The sequence below is a fragment of the Carcharodon carcharias genome, chromosome 6 (genome assembly GCF_017639515.1).
Source record: "Carcharodon carcharias isolate sCarCar2 chromosome 6, sCarCar2.pri, whole genome shotgun sequence".
Taxonomy (NCBI): domain Eukaryota; kingdom Metazoa; phylum Chordata; class Chondrichthyes; order Lamniformes; family Lamnidae; genus Carcharodon; species Carcharodon carcharias.
The window spans coordinates 196,790,868-196,807,381 of NC_054472.1; the positions used below are offsets into that span (position 1 = coordinate 196,790,868).

Genomic DNA, 16,514 nt, shown 5'->3' on the forward strand with positions numbered 1-16,514 from the left:
AGTGACCACAGCACTCAGCTCTGACCTGGGAGTGACCCCAGCACTCAGCTCCATCCGAGAGTGACCACAGCACTCAGCCCCATCCGGGAGTGACCACAGCACTCAGCTCCATCCGAGAGTGACCACAGCACTCAGCTCCATCCGAGAGTGACCACAGCACTCAGCTCCATCCGAGAGTGACCACAGCACTCAGCTCCATCCGAGAGTGACCACAGCACTCAGCTCCATCCGAGAGTGACCACAGCACTCAGCTCCATCCGAGAGTGACCACAGCACTCAGCTCCATCCGAGAGTGACCACAGCACTCAGCTCCATCCGAGAGTGACCACAGCACTCAGCTCCATCCGAGAGTGACCACAGCACTCAGCTCCATCCGAGAGTGACCACAGCACTCAGCTCCATCCAGGAGTGACCACAGCACTCAGCTCCATCCGAGAGTGACCACAGCACTCAGCTCCATCCGAGAGTGACCACAGCACTCAGCTCCATCCGAGAGTGACCACAGCACTCAGCTCCATCCGAGAGTGACCACAGCACTCAGCTCCATCCGAGAGTGACCACAGCACTCAGCTCCATCCGAGAGTGACCACAGCACTCAGCTCCATCCGAGAGTGACCACAGCACTCAGCTCTCACCTGGGAGTGACCACAGCACTCAGCTCCATCCGAGAGTGACCACAGCACTCAGCTCCATCCGAGAGTGACCACAGCACTCACTCCATCCGAGAGTGACCACAGCACTCAGCTCCATCCAGGAGTGACCACAGCACTCAGCGCCATCCGAGAGTGACCACAGCACTCAGCTCCATCCGAGAGTGACCACAGCACTCCAGCTCCATCCGAGAGTGACCACAGCACTCAGCTCCATCCGAGAGTGACCACAGCACTCAGCTCCATCCGAGGAGTGACCACAGCACTCAGCTCCATCCAGAGTGACCACAGCACTCAGCTCCATCCGAGAGTGACCACAGCACTCAGCCCATCCGAGGAGTGACCACAGCACTCAGCTCCATCCGAGAGTGACCACAGCACTCAGCTCCATCCGAGGAGTGACCACAGCACTCAGCTTCCATCCGAGAGTGACCACAGCACTCAGCTCATCCGAGGAGTGACCACAGCACTCAGCTCCATCCGAGAGTGACCACAGCACTCAGCTCCATCCGAGAGTGACCACAGCACTCAGCTCCATCCGAGAGTGACCACAGCACTCAGCTCCATCCAGAGTGACCACAGCACTCAGCTCCATCCGAGAGTGACCACAGCACTCAGCTCCATCCGAGAGTGACCACAGCACTCAGCTCCATCCAGGAGTGACCACAGCACTCAGCTCCATCCGAGAGTGACCACAGCACTCAGCTCCATCCGAGAGTGACCACAGCACTCAGCTCCATCCGAGGAGTGACCCACAGCACTCAGCTCCATCCGAGAGTGACCACAGCACTCAGCTCCATCCGAGAGTGACCACAGCACTCAGCTCCATCCTAGAGTGACCACAGCACTCAGCTCCATCCGAGAGTGACCACAGCACTCAGCTCCATCCGAGGAGTGACCACAGCACTCAGCTCCATCCGAGGAGTGACCACAGCACTCAGCCCCATCCGAGAGTGACCACAGCACTCAGCTCCATCCGAGAGTGGACCACAGCACTCAGCTCCATCCGAGAGTGACCACAGCACTCAGCTCCATCCGAGAGTGACCACAGCACTCAGCTCCATCCGAGAGTGACCACAGCACTCAGCTCCATCCGAGAGTGACCACGCACTCAGCTCCATCCAGGAGTGACCACAGCACTCAGCTCCATCCGAGAGTGACCACAGCACTCAGCTCCATCCGAGAGTGACCACAGCACTCAGCTCCATCCGAGAGTGACCACAGCACTCAGCTCCATCCGAGAGTGACCACAGCACTCAGCTCCATCCGAGAGTGACCACAGCACTCAGCTCCATCCGAGAGTGACCACAGCACTCAGCTCCATCCGAGAGTGACCACCAGCACTCAGCTCCGTCCGAGAGTGACCACAGCACTCAGCTCCATCCGAGAGTGACCACAGCACTCAGCTCCATCCGAGAGTGACCACAGCACTCAGCTCCATCCGAGAGTGACCACAGCACTCAGCTCCATCCGAGAGTGACCACAGCACTCAGCCAGCTCCATCCGAGAGTGACCACAGCACTCAGCTCCATCCGAGAGTGACCACAGCACTCAGCTCCATCCGAGAGTGACCACAGCACTCAGCCCATCCAGGAGTGACCACAGCACTCAGCCCATCCGAGAGTGACCACAGCACTCAGCTCCGTCCGAGAGTGACCCCAGCACTCAGGCTCCATCGAGAGTGACCACAGCACTCAGCTCCATCCGAGAGTGACCCACAGCACTCAGCCCCATCCGAGAGTGACCCCAGCACTCAGCTCCGTCCGAGAGTGACCACAGCACTCAGCTCCTTCCAGGAGTGACCACAGCACTCAGCTCCAATTCCGAGAGTGACACAGCACTCAGCACCATCCGAGAGTGACCACAGCACTCAGCTCCGTCCGAGAGTGACCACAGCACTCAGCTCCATCCGAGAGTGACCACGCACTCAGCTCCTTCCGAGAGTGACCACAGCCCTCAGCTCCAACCAGGAGTGACCACAGCACTCAGCTCCATCGAGAGTGACCCAGCACTCAGCCTCCATCCAGAGTGACCAAGCACTCAGCTCCATCCGAGAGTGACCACAGCACTCAGCTCCATCCGAGGAGTGACCACAGACACTCAGCTCCGTCCAGGAGTGACCACAGCACTCAGCTCCATCCGAGGAGTGACCACAGCACTCAGCTCCATCCGAGAGTGACCACAGCACTCAGCTCATCCAGGAGTGACCACAGCACTCAGCTCCATCCGAGAGTGACCACAGCACTCAGCTCCATCCGAGAGTGACCACAGCACTCAGCCGCATCCGAGAGTGACCACAGCACTCAGCCCATCCTAGGAGTGACCACAGCACTCAGCTCCATCCAGGAGTGACCACAGCACTCAGCTCCATCCGAGGAGTGACCACAGCACTCAGCTCCATCCGAGAGGGACCACAGCACTCAGGCTCCCAGCCAGGAGTGACCACAGCACTCAGATCCATCGAGAGTGACCACAGCACTCAGCTCCATCCGAGGAGTGACCACAGCACTCAGCTCCTTCCGAGAGTGACCCACAGCACTCAGCTCCGTCCGAGAGTGACCACAGCACTCAGCTCCATCCGAGAGTGACCACAGCACTCAGCTCCATCCGAGAGTGACCACAGCACTCAGCTCTGACCTGGGAGTGACCACAGCACTCAGCTCCATCCGAGAGTGACCACAGCACTCAGCTCCATCCAGGAGTGACCACAGCACTCAGCTCCATCCGAGAGTGACCACAGCACTCAGCTCCATCCAGGAGTGACCACAGCACTCAGCTCCATCCGAGAGTGACCACAGCACTCAGCTCCATCCGAGAGTGACCACAGCACTCAGCTCCATCCAGGAGTGACCACAGCACTCAGCTCCATCCAGGAGTGACCACAGCACTCAGCTCCATCCAGGAGTGACCACAGCACTCAGCTCCATCCGAGAGTGACCACAGCACTCAGCTCCATCGAGAGTGACCACAGCACTCAGCTCCATCCGAGAGTGACCACAGCACTCAGCTCCATCCGAGAGTGACCACAGCACTCAGCTCCATCCGAGAGTGACCACAGCACTCAGCTCCATCCAGGAGTGACCACGGCACTCAGCTCCATCCGAGAGTGACCACAGCACTCAGCTCCATCCAGGGTGACCACAGCACTCAGCTCCATCCGAGAGTGACCACAGCACTCAGCTCCATCCGAGAGTGACCACAGCACTCAGCTCCATCCGAGAGTGACCACAGCACTCAGCTCCATCCAGAGTGACCACAGCACTCAGCTCCATCCAGAGTGACCACAGCACTCAGCTCCATCCGAGAGTGACCACAGCACTCAGCTCCATCCAGGAGTGACCACAGCACTCAGCTCCATCCGAGAGTGACCACAGCACTCAGCTCCATCCAGAGTGACCACAGCACTCAGCTCCATCCGAGAGTGACCACAGCACTCAGCTCCATCCGAGAGTGACCACAGCACTCAGCTCCATCCGAGAGTGACCACAGCACTCAGCTCCATCCGAGAGTGACCACAGCACTCAGCTCCATCCGAGAGTGACCACAGCACTCAGCTCCATCCGAGAGTGACCACAGCACTCAGCTCCATCCGAGAGTGACCACAGCACTCAGCTCCATCCGGGAGTGACCACAGCACTCAGCTCCATCCGAGAGTGACCACAGCACTCAGCTCCATCCGAGAGTGACCACAGCACTCAGCTCCATCCGAGAGTGACCACAGCACTCAGCCGCATCCGAGAGTGACCACAGCACTCAGCCGCATCCGAGAGTGACCACAGCACTCAGCTCCATCCGAGAGTGACCACAGCACTCAGCTCCATCCGAGAGTGACCACAGCACTCAGCTCCATCTAGAAGTGACCACAGCACTCAGCTCCATCCGAGAGTGACCACAGCACTCAGCTCCATCCGAGAGTGACCACAGCACTCAGCTCCATCCAGGAGTGACCACAGCACTCAGCTCCATCCGAGAGTGACCACAGCACTCAGCTCCATCCGAGAGTGACCACAGCACTCAGCTCCATCCGAGAGTGACCACAGCACTCAGCTCCATCCGAGAGTGACCACAGCACTCAGCTCCATCCGAGAGTGACCACAGCACTCAGCTCCATCCAGGAGTGACCACAGCACTCAGCTCCATCCAGGAGTGACCACAGCACTCAGCTCCATCCGAGAGTGACCCAGCAGTCACGCTCCATCCCAGGGAGTGACCACAGCACTCAGCTCCATCCGAGAGTGACCACAGCACTCAGCTCCCATCCGAGAGTGACCTCAGCACTCAGCTCCATCCGAGAGTGACCACAGCACTCAGCCCCATCCGAGAGTGACCACAGCACTCAGCTCCATCCGAGAGTGACACAGCACTCAGCCCATCCGAGAGTGACCACAGGCACTCAGCTCCATCCGAGAGTGACCACAGCACTCAGCTCCATCCGAGAGTGACCACAGCACTCAGCTCCATCCGAGAGTGACCACAGCACTCAGCTCCATCCGAGAGTGACCACAGCACTCAGCCCCATCCGAGAGTGACCACAGCACTCAGCCCCATCCGAGAGTGACCCCAGCACTCAGCTCCATCCAGGAGTGACCACAGCACTCAGCTCCATCCGAGAGTGACCACAGCACTCAGCTCCGTCCGAGAGTGACCACAGCACTCAGCTCCATCCGAGAGTGACCCCAGCACTCAGCTCCATCCGAGAGTGACCACAGCACTCAGCTCCATCCGAGAGTGACCACAGCACTCAGCTCCATCCGAGAGTGACCACAGCACTCAGCTCAATCCAGAGTGACCACAGCACTCAGCTCCATCCGAGAGTGACCACAGCACTCAGCTCCATCCAGGAGTGACCACAGCACTCAGCTCCTTCCGAGAGTGACCACAGCACTCACTCCATCCAGAGTGACCACAGCACTCAGCTCCATCCGAGAGTGACCACAGCACTCAGCTCCATCCGAGAGTGACCACAGCACTCAGCTCCTCCGAGAGTGACCACAGCACTCAGCTCCATCCAGGAGTGACCACAGCACTCAGCTCCATCCGAGAGTGACCACAGCACTCAGCTCCATCCAAAGTGACCACAGCACTCAGCTCCCATCCGAGAGTGACCACAGCACTCAGCTCCATCCGAGAGTGACCACAGCACTCAGCTCCATCCGAGAGTGACCACAGCACTCAGCCCATCCGAGAGTGACCACAGCACTCAGCTCCATCCGAGAGTGACCACAGCACTCAGCTCCATCCGAGAGTGACCACAGCACTCAGCTCCATCCGAGAGTGACCACAGCACTCAGCTCCATCCAGGAGTGACCACAGCACTCAGCTCCATCCGGAGTGACCACAGCACTCAGCTCCATCCGAGAGTGACCACAGCACTCAGCTCCATCCAGAGTGACCACAGCACTCAGCTCCATCCGAGAGTGACCACAGCACTCAGCTCCATCCGAGAGTGACCACAGCACTCAGCTCCATCCGAGAGTGACCACAGCACTCAGCTCCATCCGAGAGTGACCACAGCACTCAGCTCCATCCGAGAGTGACCACAGCACTCAGCCTCTCATCCGAGAGTGACCACAGCACTCAGCTCACCTCCGAGGAGTGACCACAGCACTCAGCTCCATCCAGGAGTGACCACAGCACTCAGCTCCATCCGAGAGTGACCACAGCACTCAGCACCATCCGAGAGTGACCACAGCACTCAGCTCCATCCGAGAGTGACCACAGCACTCAGCTCCATCCGAGAGTGACCACAGCTCAGCTCCATCCGAGAGTGCCACAGCACTCAGCTCCATCCAGGAGTGACCACAGCACTCAGCTCCATCCGAGAGTGACCACAGCACTCAGCTCCATCCAGAGAGTGACCACAGCACTCAGCTCCATCCGAGAGTGACCACAGCACTCAGCCCCATCCGAGAGTGACCACAGCACTCAGCTCCATCCGAGAGTGACCACAGCACTCAGCTCCATCCGAGAGTGACCACAGCACTCAGCTCCATCCAGGAGTGACCACAGCACTCAGCTCCATCCGAGAGTGACCACGGCACTCAGCACCATCCGAGAGTGACCCCAGCACTCAGCTCCATCCGAGAGTGACCACAGCACTCAGCTCCATCCAGGAGTGACCACAGCACTCAGCTCCATCCGAGAGTGACCACGGCACTCAGCACCATCCGAGAGTGACCACGGCACTCAGCTCCATCCGAGAGTGACCACAGCACTCAGCTCCATCCAGGAGTGACCACAGCACTCAGCTCCATCCGAGAGTGACCACAGCACTCAGCTCCATCCGAGAGTGACCACAGCACTCAGCTCCATCCGAGAGTGACCACAGCACTCAGCTCCATCCGAGAGTGACCACAGCACTCAGCTCCATCCGAGAGTGACCACAGCACTCAGCTCCATCCGAGAGTGACCACAGCACTCAGCCCCATCCAGAAGTGACCACAGCACTCAGCTCCATCCGAGAGTGACCACAGCACTCAGCTCCGTCCGAGAGTGACCACACCACTCAGCTCCATCCAGGAGTGACCACAGCACTCAGCTCCATCCAGGAGTGACCACAGCACTCAGCTCCATCCGAGAGTGACCACAGCACTCAGCTCCATCCAGGAGTGACCACAGCACTCAGCCCCATCCGAGAGTGACCACAGCACTCAGCTCCATCCGAGAGTGACCACAGCACTCAGCCCCATCCGAGAGTGACCACAGCACTCAGCTCCATCCGAGAGTGACCACAGCACTCAGCTCCATCCGAGAGTGACCACAGCACTCAGCTCCATCCAGGAGTGACCACAGCACTCAGCTCCATCCCAGAGTCCCCACAGCACTCAGCTCTCATATGGGAGTGACCACAGCACTCAGCTGCATCCAGGAGTGACCACAGCACTCAGCTCCATCCGAGAGTGACCACAGCACTCAGCTCCATCCCAGAGTCCCCACAGCACTCAGCTCTCATATGGGAGTGACCACAGCACTCAGCTGCATCCGAGAGTGACCACAGCACTCAGCTCCATCCAAGAGTGACCACAGCACTCAGCTCCGTCCAGGAGTGACCACAGCACTCAGCCCTGATGGGATATTACAGCTGAGACACCCCATTTATTCTCACACACTCCAGCCACCGGTCTGAATTGGCTCAGTTGATGCTTTGTTAATTTCCATTAGCCGCAAGTACGCCTGACTTGGTCAGGGACTCCTCCAAAAGCCTCGCGTGTGGAACTTTTTCAGCCACTGTCTCATCCACGTGCATCTTGACTGATTCACCCCTGAATTGATGTTTTTCTATTTTTGTTCAGCGCAAAGGTAAAGGCAAAAGTGCTAAGAAGAAGGAGAAAGACTTCACAGCAAATAGGTAAAATGTTCAATGATTGTCTGATAATCTCAAGCTCTATGTGACCCTCGGGTTAATGTGGGGTTGCTGTGCGAGTGTTTCCACCATCAGTAATGTGAGTCTGCTGACCCCATCGCCAGCAGTGACCCTGGCTGGAGGTCTCACTGAGACTTGGCCCTCAGCTAGGCATCCATCTGCTTTCAGGTAGATCCAGGGTGACACAGGATCACCGCCTCCTGTCACTGACCACTGACCAAATCACAAGGCCCTATCCTAAGGGGTGTGAGCGCCTCCTGGTACAAAGTGTCCGGGCAACCTCCCCCTCCCTGATGTGTCGCAGTGTCTGCAGCTCGGCCTCCAGCTCGATGACTCTGAGCCGAGGCTCCTCAAGCCACAAACACTTACTGTAGACAGGATCTAGGTGTCCTGGAGTTTCCGCATTCTGCAGGGACAACAGCACCTGCTTTGCCAACTTGATTATATATTAACTAAATCATTTTTTTAAATTAACAGTCTTGCTTGTGCTTATATAATTATCAATTCAACATAAAATTCCACTCACCCCAATTTTAAATACCTGACTTTAAATAAGGTAAATAAGAAATTCCCACCAGCCAATCACTGACTGCTTCCCTGTAATAACACATCTCGATTTTTCTTACTGAACAGGGGCTCTGAACTCACCCCTCGTCTGACACCACATTACCCCACCCCCACCCCCACCCCCACGCCCACCCCCACCCCCACGCCCACCCCCACCCCCACCCCCACGCCCACCCCCAACCCGAATCCACCCCCACCCCCACCCCCACCCGCAACCCCAACCCGACCCCAACCCCCACCCCCACCACCAACCCCAACCCGAATCCACGCCCACCCCCAACCCGACCCCAACCCCCACCCCCACCCCCACCCCCACCCCCACCCCCACCCGCAACCCCAACCCGACCCCACCCCCACCCCCAACCCCACCCCCACCCCCACCCGCAACCCCAACCCGACCCCAACCACACCCCCACCCCCAACCCCAAACCGAATCCACCCCCACCCCCAACCCGACCCCAACCCCCACCCCCACCCCCAACCCCAACCCGAATCCACCCCCACCCCCACCACCAACCCCAACCCGAATCCACCCCCACCCCCAACCCGACCCCAACCCCCACGCCCACCCCCAACCCTAACCCGAATCCACCCCCACCACCAACCCCAACCCGAATCCACGCCCACCCCCAACCCGACCCCAACCCCCACCCCCACCCCCACCCCCACCCCCACCCCCACCCGCAACCCCAACCCGACCCCACCCCCACCCCCAACCCCACCCCCACCCCCACCCGCAACCCCAACCCGAATCCACCCCCACCACCACCCCCACCCCCACCCCCACCCCCACTCCCACGCCCACCCCCAACCCAAATCCACCCCCACCCCCAACCCGACCCCAACCCCCACCCCCACCCGCAACCCCAACCCGACCCCAACCCCCACCCCCACCACCAACCCCAACCCGAATCCACGCCCACCCCCAACCCGACCCCAACCCCCACTCCCACCCCTACGCCCACACCCAACCCGACCCCAACCCCACCCCCAACCCGACCCCAACCCCCACTCCCACCCCTACGCCCACACCCAACCCGACCCCAACCCCACCCCCAACCCGACCCCAACCCCCACTCTGACCCCCACCCCCACCCCCACCCCAAAACCGACCCCCACCCCCACCCCCAACCCCCACTCCAACCCCCACCCCCAACCCCAACCCAAATACATCCCCACCCCCACCCCCACCCGCACCCCCAAACCCAACCCGAACCCACGCCCACTCCCACCCCCACCCCAACCCAAATCCACCCCCAACCCGACCCCAACCCCCACTCTGACCTCCACGCCCACTCCAAGACCGATCCCCACCCCCACACCCAACCCCAACCCGATTCCACCCCCACCCCCAACCCGACCCCCACCCCCACCCCCAACCCGACCCCAACCCGACCCCAACCCCCACTCCGACCCCCACCCCCACCCGCACCCCCAAACCCAACCCGAACCCACGCCCACTCCCACCCCCACCCCAACCCAAATCCACCCCCACCCCCAACCCGACCCCAACCCCCACTCCGACCCCCACGCCCACGCCAAAACCGAACCCCACCCCCACCCCCAACCCCACCCGACCCCACGCCCACCCCCACCCCCAACACTACCCACACCCCAATCCCCATCCTAACCCCCACCACCACCACGACCCCGATCCCCAATGCAACCCCAGCACCCCCCACCGCCAACCCCACCCCCAACCAGACCCCCAAACCCCCCCCCACCCCCACCTCCACCCCCACCCCCACCCAGACCCCCAACCCCACCCCACCCCAACCACCCCCACCCCCACCCCCACCCCGACGCCCACACCAACCCCCAACCCAACCCCCACTCTGGCCATTCTTGCCTAACCCTACTCTGCCTTGCCCCATCCTATCTGTCATTACCCCACCCCCTGCCAGAGGGTCAGTACTGATGGAGTGCTGCACTGTCAGAGGGTCAGTACTGAGGGAGTGCTGCACTGTCAGAGGGTCAGTACTGAGGGAGTGCTGCACTGTCAGAGGGTCAGTACTGAGGGAGTGCTGCACTGTCAGAGGGTCAGTACTGAGGGAGTGCTGCACTGTCAGAGGGTCAGTACTGAGGGAGTGCTGCACTGTCAGAGGGTCAGTACTGAGGGAGAGCTGCACTGTCAGAGGGTCAGTACTGGGGAGTGCTGCACTGTCAGAGGGTCAGTACTGAGGGAGTGCTGCACTGTCAGAGGGTCAGTACTGAGGGAGTGCTGCACTGTCGGATGGTCAGTACTGAGGGAGTGCTGCACTGACAGAGGGTCAGTACTGAGGGAGTGCTGCACTGTCGGAGTGTCAGTACTGAGGGAGTGCTGTACTGTCAGAGGGTCAGTACTGAGGGAGTGCTGCGCTGTCAGAGGGTCAGTACTGAGGGAGTGCTGCGCTGTCAGAGGGTCAGTACTGAGGGATTGCTGCACTGTCAGATGGTCAGTGCTGAGGGAGTGCTGCACTGTCAGAGGGTCAGTACTGAAGGAGTGCTGCACTGTCAGAGGGTCAGTACTGAAGGAGTGCTGCACTGTCAGAGGGTCAGTACTGAGGGAGTGCTGCACTGTCGGAGTGTCAGTGCTGAGGGAATGCTGCACTGTCGGAGTGTCAGTACTGAGGGAGTGCTGCACTGTCAGAGGGGAAGGACTGAGGGAGTGCTGCACTGTCAGAGGGTCAGTACTGAGGGACTGCTGCACTGTCAGAGGGTCAGTACTGAGGGAGTGCTGCACTGTCAGAGGGTCAGTACTGAGGGAGTGCTGCACTGTCAGAGGGTCAGTACTGAGGGAGTGCTGCACTGTCGGAGGGTCAGTACTGAGGGAGTGCTGCACTGTCAGAGGGTGCCATCTTTCAGGTGAGACTTTTAACTGAGTCTCTGCATTCTTGGGTCAATGTAAAATATCACTCAGCACCATTTTGAAGAGCAGGTGGGTTCTCTCCATTTTCCTGGGCCAATATTTACCCATCAACTAACTCTTCAAGAGCAGATCCTCTGGCCATTGTCACATTGCTGTTTGTGGCAGCTCACTAAACATAAATTGGCTTCTGCATTTCCTACATTCCAGGAGCAGCATTACTCCCGAATGTCCCGCGTTGCATCTGGACCCAGGTTCTTTGACCATGTTGTTGTGTTTCAGGAGCCTCGCCTCACTCTGTGATGAATTGATTGAACAAGGTCTGTTGAAAGCAGTTCCACAGGTTCCTTTATCTGATTATTTAGGTGAGTGAATGCTCCTGTTTCCCTCGTGCTGATGAGATGCTTCACACAGTCACCTGAACAAGCTCGCTCCCCTTCCCAGTCTCACACCAAAACCCTTCCATCTGACCCCTGTGCTCCCAGTCACTCAGCCCAGCACTCGACCCTTGACAAAGAACAGAGAAAAGTACAGCACAGGAACAGGACCTTCGGCCCTCCAAGCCTGCGCTGATCATATTGCTCGTCAACTAAAACATTTTGCACTTCCGGGGTCCGTATCCCTCTATTCCCATCCTATTCATGTATTTGTCAAGCTGCCTCTTAAACACCACTATCGTACCTGCTTCCACCACCTCTTCTGGCAGCGAATTCCAGACACTCACTACCCTCTGTGTAAAAAACTTGCCCTGCACATCTCCTCTATAGTTTTCTCCTCTCACCTTAAATCTATGTCCCATAGTAATTGACTCTTCCACCCTGGGAAAAAGCTTCGGACTATCTACTCTGTCCATGCTACTCATAATTTTGTAAACTTCTATCAAATCTCCCCTCAATCTCCGTCGGTCTAGTGAGAACAATCCGAGTTTCTCCAACCTCTCCTCACAGCTAATAACCTCCAGACCAGGCAGCATCCTGGTAAACCTCCTCTGCGCCCTCTCCAACACCTTCATATCCTTCTGTTAATGTGGTGACCAGAATTGCACGCAATATTCCAAGTGTGGCCTAACCAAGGTTCTATACAGCTGCAGCATGAGTTCCCAGCTTTTATACTCAATACCCCTGCCGATGAAGGCAAGCTTGCCGTATGCTTTCCTGACTACCTTATCCACCTGCGTTGCCACTTTCAGTGACCTGTGGACCTGTACACTCAGATCCCTCTGCTCATCAATGCACTTAAGGGTTCTGCCATTTACTGTATAATTCCTGCCTGTATTAGACCTTCCAAAATGCATTACCTCGCATTTGTCCAGATTAAACTCCATCTGCCATTTCTCCGTCCAAGTCTTCAACCGATCTATATCCGTTGTATCCTTTGACAATCTTCTTCACTATCTGCAACTCCTCCAGCCTTAGTGTCATCTGCAAACTTACTAATTAGCCCAGTTACATTTTCCTCCAAATCATTTATGTATACTACAAACAGCAAAGGTCCCAGCACTGATCCCTGCGGAACTCCACTAGTCACAGCTCTCCATTCAGAAAAGCACCCTTCCACTGCTACCCTCTGTCTTCTATGACCAAGCCAACTCTGCATCCATCTTGCCAGCTCACCTCTGATCCCATGCGACTTTACCTTCTGTACCAGTCTGCCATGAGGGATCTTGTCAAAGGCCTTACTGAAATCCATGTAGATAACATCCACTGCCCTTCCATTGTCAAGCAACTTTGTCACTTCCTCAAAAAACTCGATCAAGTTAGTGAGACACGACCTCCCCTTCACAAAACCTTGCTGCCTCTCACTAATACGCCCATTTGCTTCCAAATGGTAGTAAATCCTCTCACGAAGAATCTTCTCCAATAATTTCCCTACCACTGACGTAAGGCTCACCGGCCTGTAATTTCCTGGATTATCCCTGCTACCCTTCTTAAACAATGGAACAACATTGGCCATTCTCCAGTCCTCTGGGACCTCACCCATAGCCAGTGAGGATACAAAGATTTCTGTCAAGGCCCCAGCAATCTCCTCCCTTGCCTCCCACAGTACTCTGGGGTAGATCCCATCTGGCCCTGGGAACTTATCCACCTTAATATTCTTCAAGACGCCTAACACCTCTTTTGTGATCTCAACATGATCCAGGCTATCCACACACTCTTCCCTAGATAAATTGACCGCCAAGTCCTTCTCTTTGGTGAATACTGCTGAGAAGTACTCACTTAGTATCTCTCCCATTTCTTCTGGCTCCACACACAGATTCCCACCTCTGTCCCTGAGTGGGCCTACCCTTTCCCTGGCTTTTTACCCTCTTGCTTTTTACATATGTATAAAAGGCCTTGGGATTTTCCTTATTCCTGGTTGCCAGTGACTTTTCATGACCCCTTTTAGCCCTCCTGACTCCTTGCTTAAGTTTCTTCCTACTTTCTTTATATTCTCCACGGGCTTCATCTGTTCCCAGCCTTCTAGCCCTTACGAATGCTTCCCTTTTCTCTTTGTCTAATCTCACAATATCCTTCGTTATCCAAGGTTCCTGAAACTTGCCATGCTTATCCTTAATCCTAGCAGGAACATACCGGTCCTGAATTCTTATCAACTAATGTTTGAAAGCCCCCCCACATGTCAGTTGTTGATTTGCCCTCAAACATCCGCCTCCAGTCTGGATTCCTCACTTCCTGCCTAATATTGTTATAATTAGCCTCCCCCCAATTAAGCACCTTAACCCGAGGACTCCTGTTATCCTTATCCACCAGTGCCTTGAAACTTACTGAATTATGGTCACTTTTCCCGAAATGCTCCCCTACTGAAACTTCGACCACCTGGCCAGGTTCATTCCCTAATACCAGGTCCAGTATTGCCCCTTTCCCTAGTTGGACTATCTACATATTGTCTCAGGAAGTCCTCCTGGATACACCTTATAAATTCTGCACCATCCAAACCCCTAGCACTAAGTGATTCCCAATCAATATAGGGCAAGTTAAATCACCAACCACAACAACCCTATTGCTTTTACATCTTTCCAAAATCTGCCTACATAACTGTTCCTCAATCTCCTGCCGGCAATTGGGAGGCCTATAGTAAACCCCCAACATTGTGACTGCACCTTCCTATTCTGGAGCTCTACCCATATTGCCTCGCTGCATGAGCCCTCTGAGGTGTCATCCTGTCGTACAGCTGTGATATTCCCCTTAACCAGCAGTGCAACTCCCCACCTCTTCTACATCCCTCTCTATCCTGCCTGAAACATCTAAATCCTGGAACGTTTATCTGCCAATCCTGTCCATCCTTCAACCAAGTCTCTGTAATAGCAATAACATCATAGTCCCAAGTACTAATCCAAGCTCTAAGCTCATCTGCCTTGCCTGTTACACTTCCCGCATTGAAACAAATGCATTTCAGACCCCCAGTCCCACCGTGTTCAGTAATTTCTCCCTGCCTGCCCTTCCTCTTAGTCCTACTGGCCATATTCACTGGTTCCTAGTCATTTATTTCCCCTGCTGAGCTATTCTTCTGGTTCCCACCCCCCTGCCATTCTAGTTTAAACCCTCCCGAGTGACACTAGCAAACCTCGCAGCCAGGATATTGGTGGCCCTCCAGTTTAGATGCAACCCCTCCTTCTTGTACAGGTCCCACATGCCCCGGAAGAGATCCCAATGATCCAGATATCGGAAACCCTCCCTCCTACAGCATCTGTTCAGCCACGTGTTCAGCTGCACTATCTTCCTATTTCTAGCCTCACTGGCACGTGGCACAGGGAGTAATCCTGAGATTACAACACTAGAGGTCCTTTTTTTTTAACTTTCTGCCTAACTCCCTGAACTCCCGCTGCAGGACCTCGTCACTCTTCCTGCCTATGTCGTGAGTACCAATGTGTACCACGACCTCTGGCTGTTCTCCCACCCCCTTCAGAATGTCCCGTACCCGATCAGAGATATCCTGGACCCTGGCACCAGGGAGGCAACATACCATCCCGGAGTCTCTTTCACAACCACAGAAGCGCCTCTCTGAACCCCTTCAGCATCTAAATTCACCTGGGTTACTGTCATCTACCACGTCTTCCAGCTATCAGCTGATATTATGGGTTGCTTGTGGGGATTTCATGAAATACCTGGAGATGGGTCCAGTTCAATTTGAGGAAATCCTGATTTCTTTGATTTGATTACAGGGTGTGGGCTTCGCTGGCTGGGCCAACATTTATTGCCCATCCCTAGTTGCCCTTGAGAAGGTGGGGGTGAGCTGCCTTCTTGAGCCGCTGCAGTCCCTGTGGTGTAGGTACACCCACTGTGCTGTTAGGGAGGGAGTTCCAGGATTTTGACCCAGTGACAGTGAAGGACCAGTGATATATTTCCAAGTCAGGATGGTGAGTGACTTGGAGGGGAATTTCCAGGTGGTGGTGTCCCCATGTGTCTGCTGCCCTTGTCCTTCTAGATGGTAGTGGTCATGGGTTTGGAAGGAACCTTGGTGAATTCCTGCAGTGCATCTTGTAGATGGTACACACACTGCTGCTACTGTGCGTCAGTGGTGGAGGGAGTGAATGTTTGTGGATGTGGTGCCAATCAAGCGGGGCTGCTTTGTCCTGGATGGTGTCGAGCTTCTTGAGTGTTGTGGGAGCTGCACTCATCCAGGCAAGTGGGGAGTATTCCATCACACTCCTGACTTGTGCCTTGTAGATGGTGGACAGACTTTGGGGAGTCAGGAGGTGAGTTACTCGCCATAGAATTCCCATCCTTTGATCTGCTCTTGTAGCCACAGTATTTATATGGCATTTATATCATGTGGAGTGAATTGAATTGGCTGAAGACTGGCATCTGTGATGCTGGGGACCTCCGAAGGAGGCCGAGATGGATCATCCACTCGGCACTTGTGGCTGAAGATTGTAGCAAGTGCCTCAGCCTTATCTTTTGCACTGATGTGGGTCCCTCCATCATTGAGGATGGGGATATTTGTGGAGCCTCCTCCAGTGAGTTGTTAAATTGTCCAACACCATTCACAACTGGATCTGGCAGGACTGCAGAGCTTAGAACTGATCCGTTGGTTGTGGGATCCATTAGCCCCCTCTCCTTGTCCCTCCATCCCCCCCCTCCTGCCTCTCTCT

At 56.3% G+C, this 16,514-nt stretch overlaps 1 protein-coding gene across 1 annotated transcript in view; it reads left to right on the top strand.

Moving 5' to 3' along the window:
- zgc:153738 (uncharacterized protein LOC558115 homolog) overlaps positions 1–16,514 on the top strand; it is a 263,841-nt gene that overhangs the window by 205,318 nt on the left and 42,009 nt on the right. The window contains exons 6-7 of the mRNA XM_041189332.1: positions 7,956–7,998; positions 11,708–11,790. Coding sequence (XP_041045266.1) covers positions 7,956–7,998; positions 11,708–11,790 — 126 coding nt within the window. The remainder of the gene's footprint in view (positions 1–7,955; positions 7,999–11,707; positions 11,791–16,514) is intronic.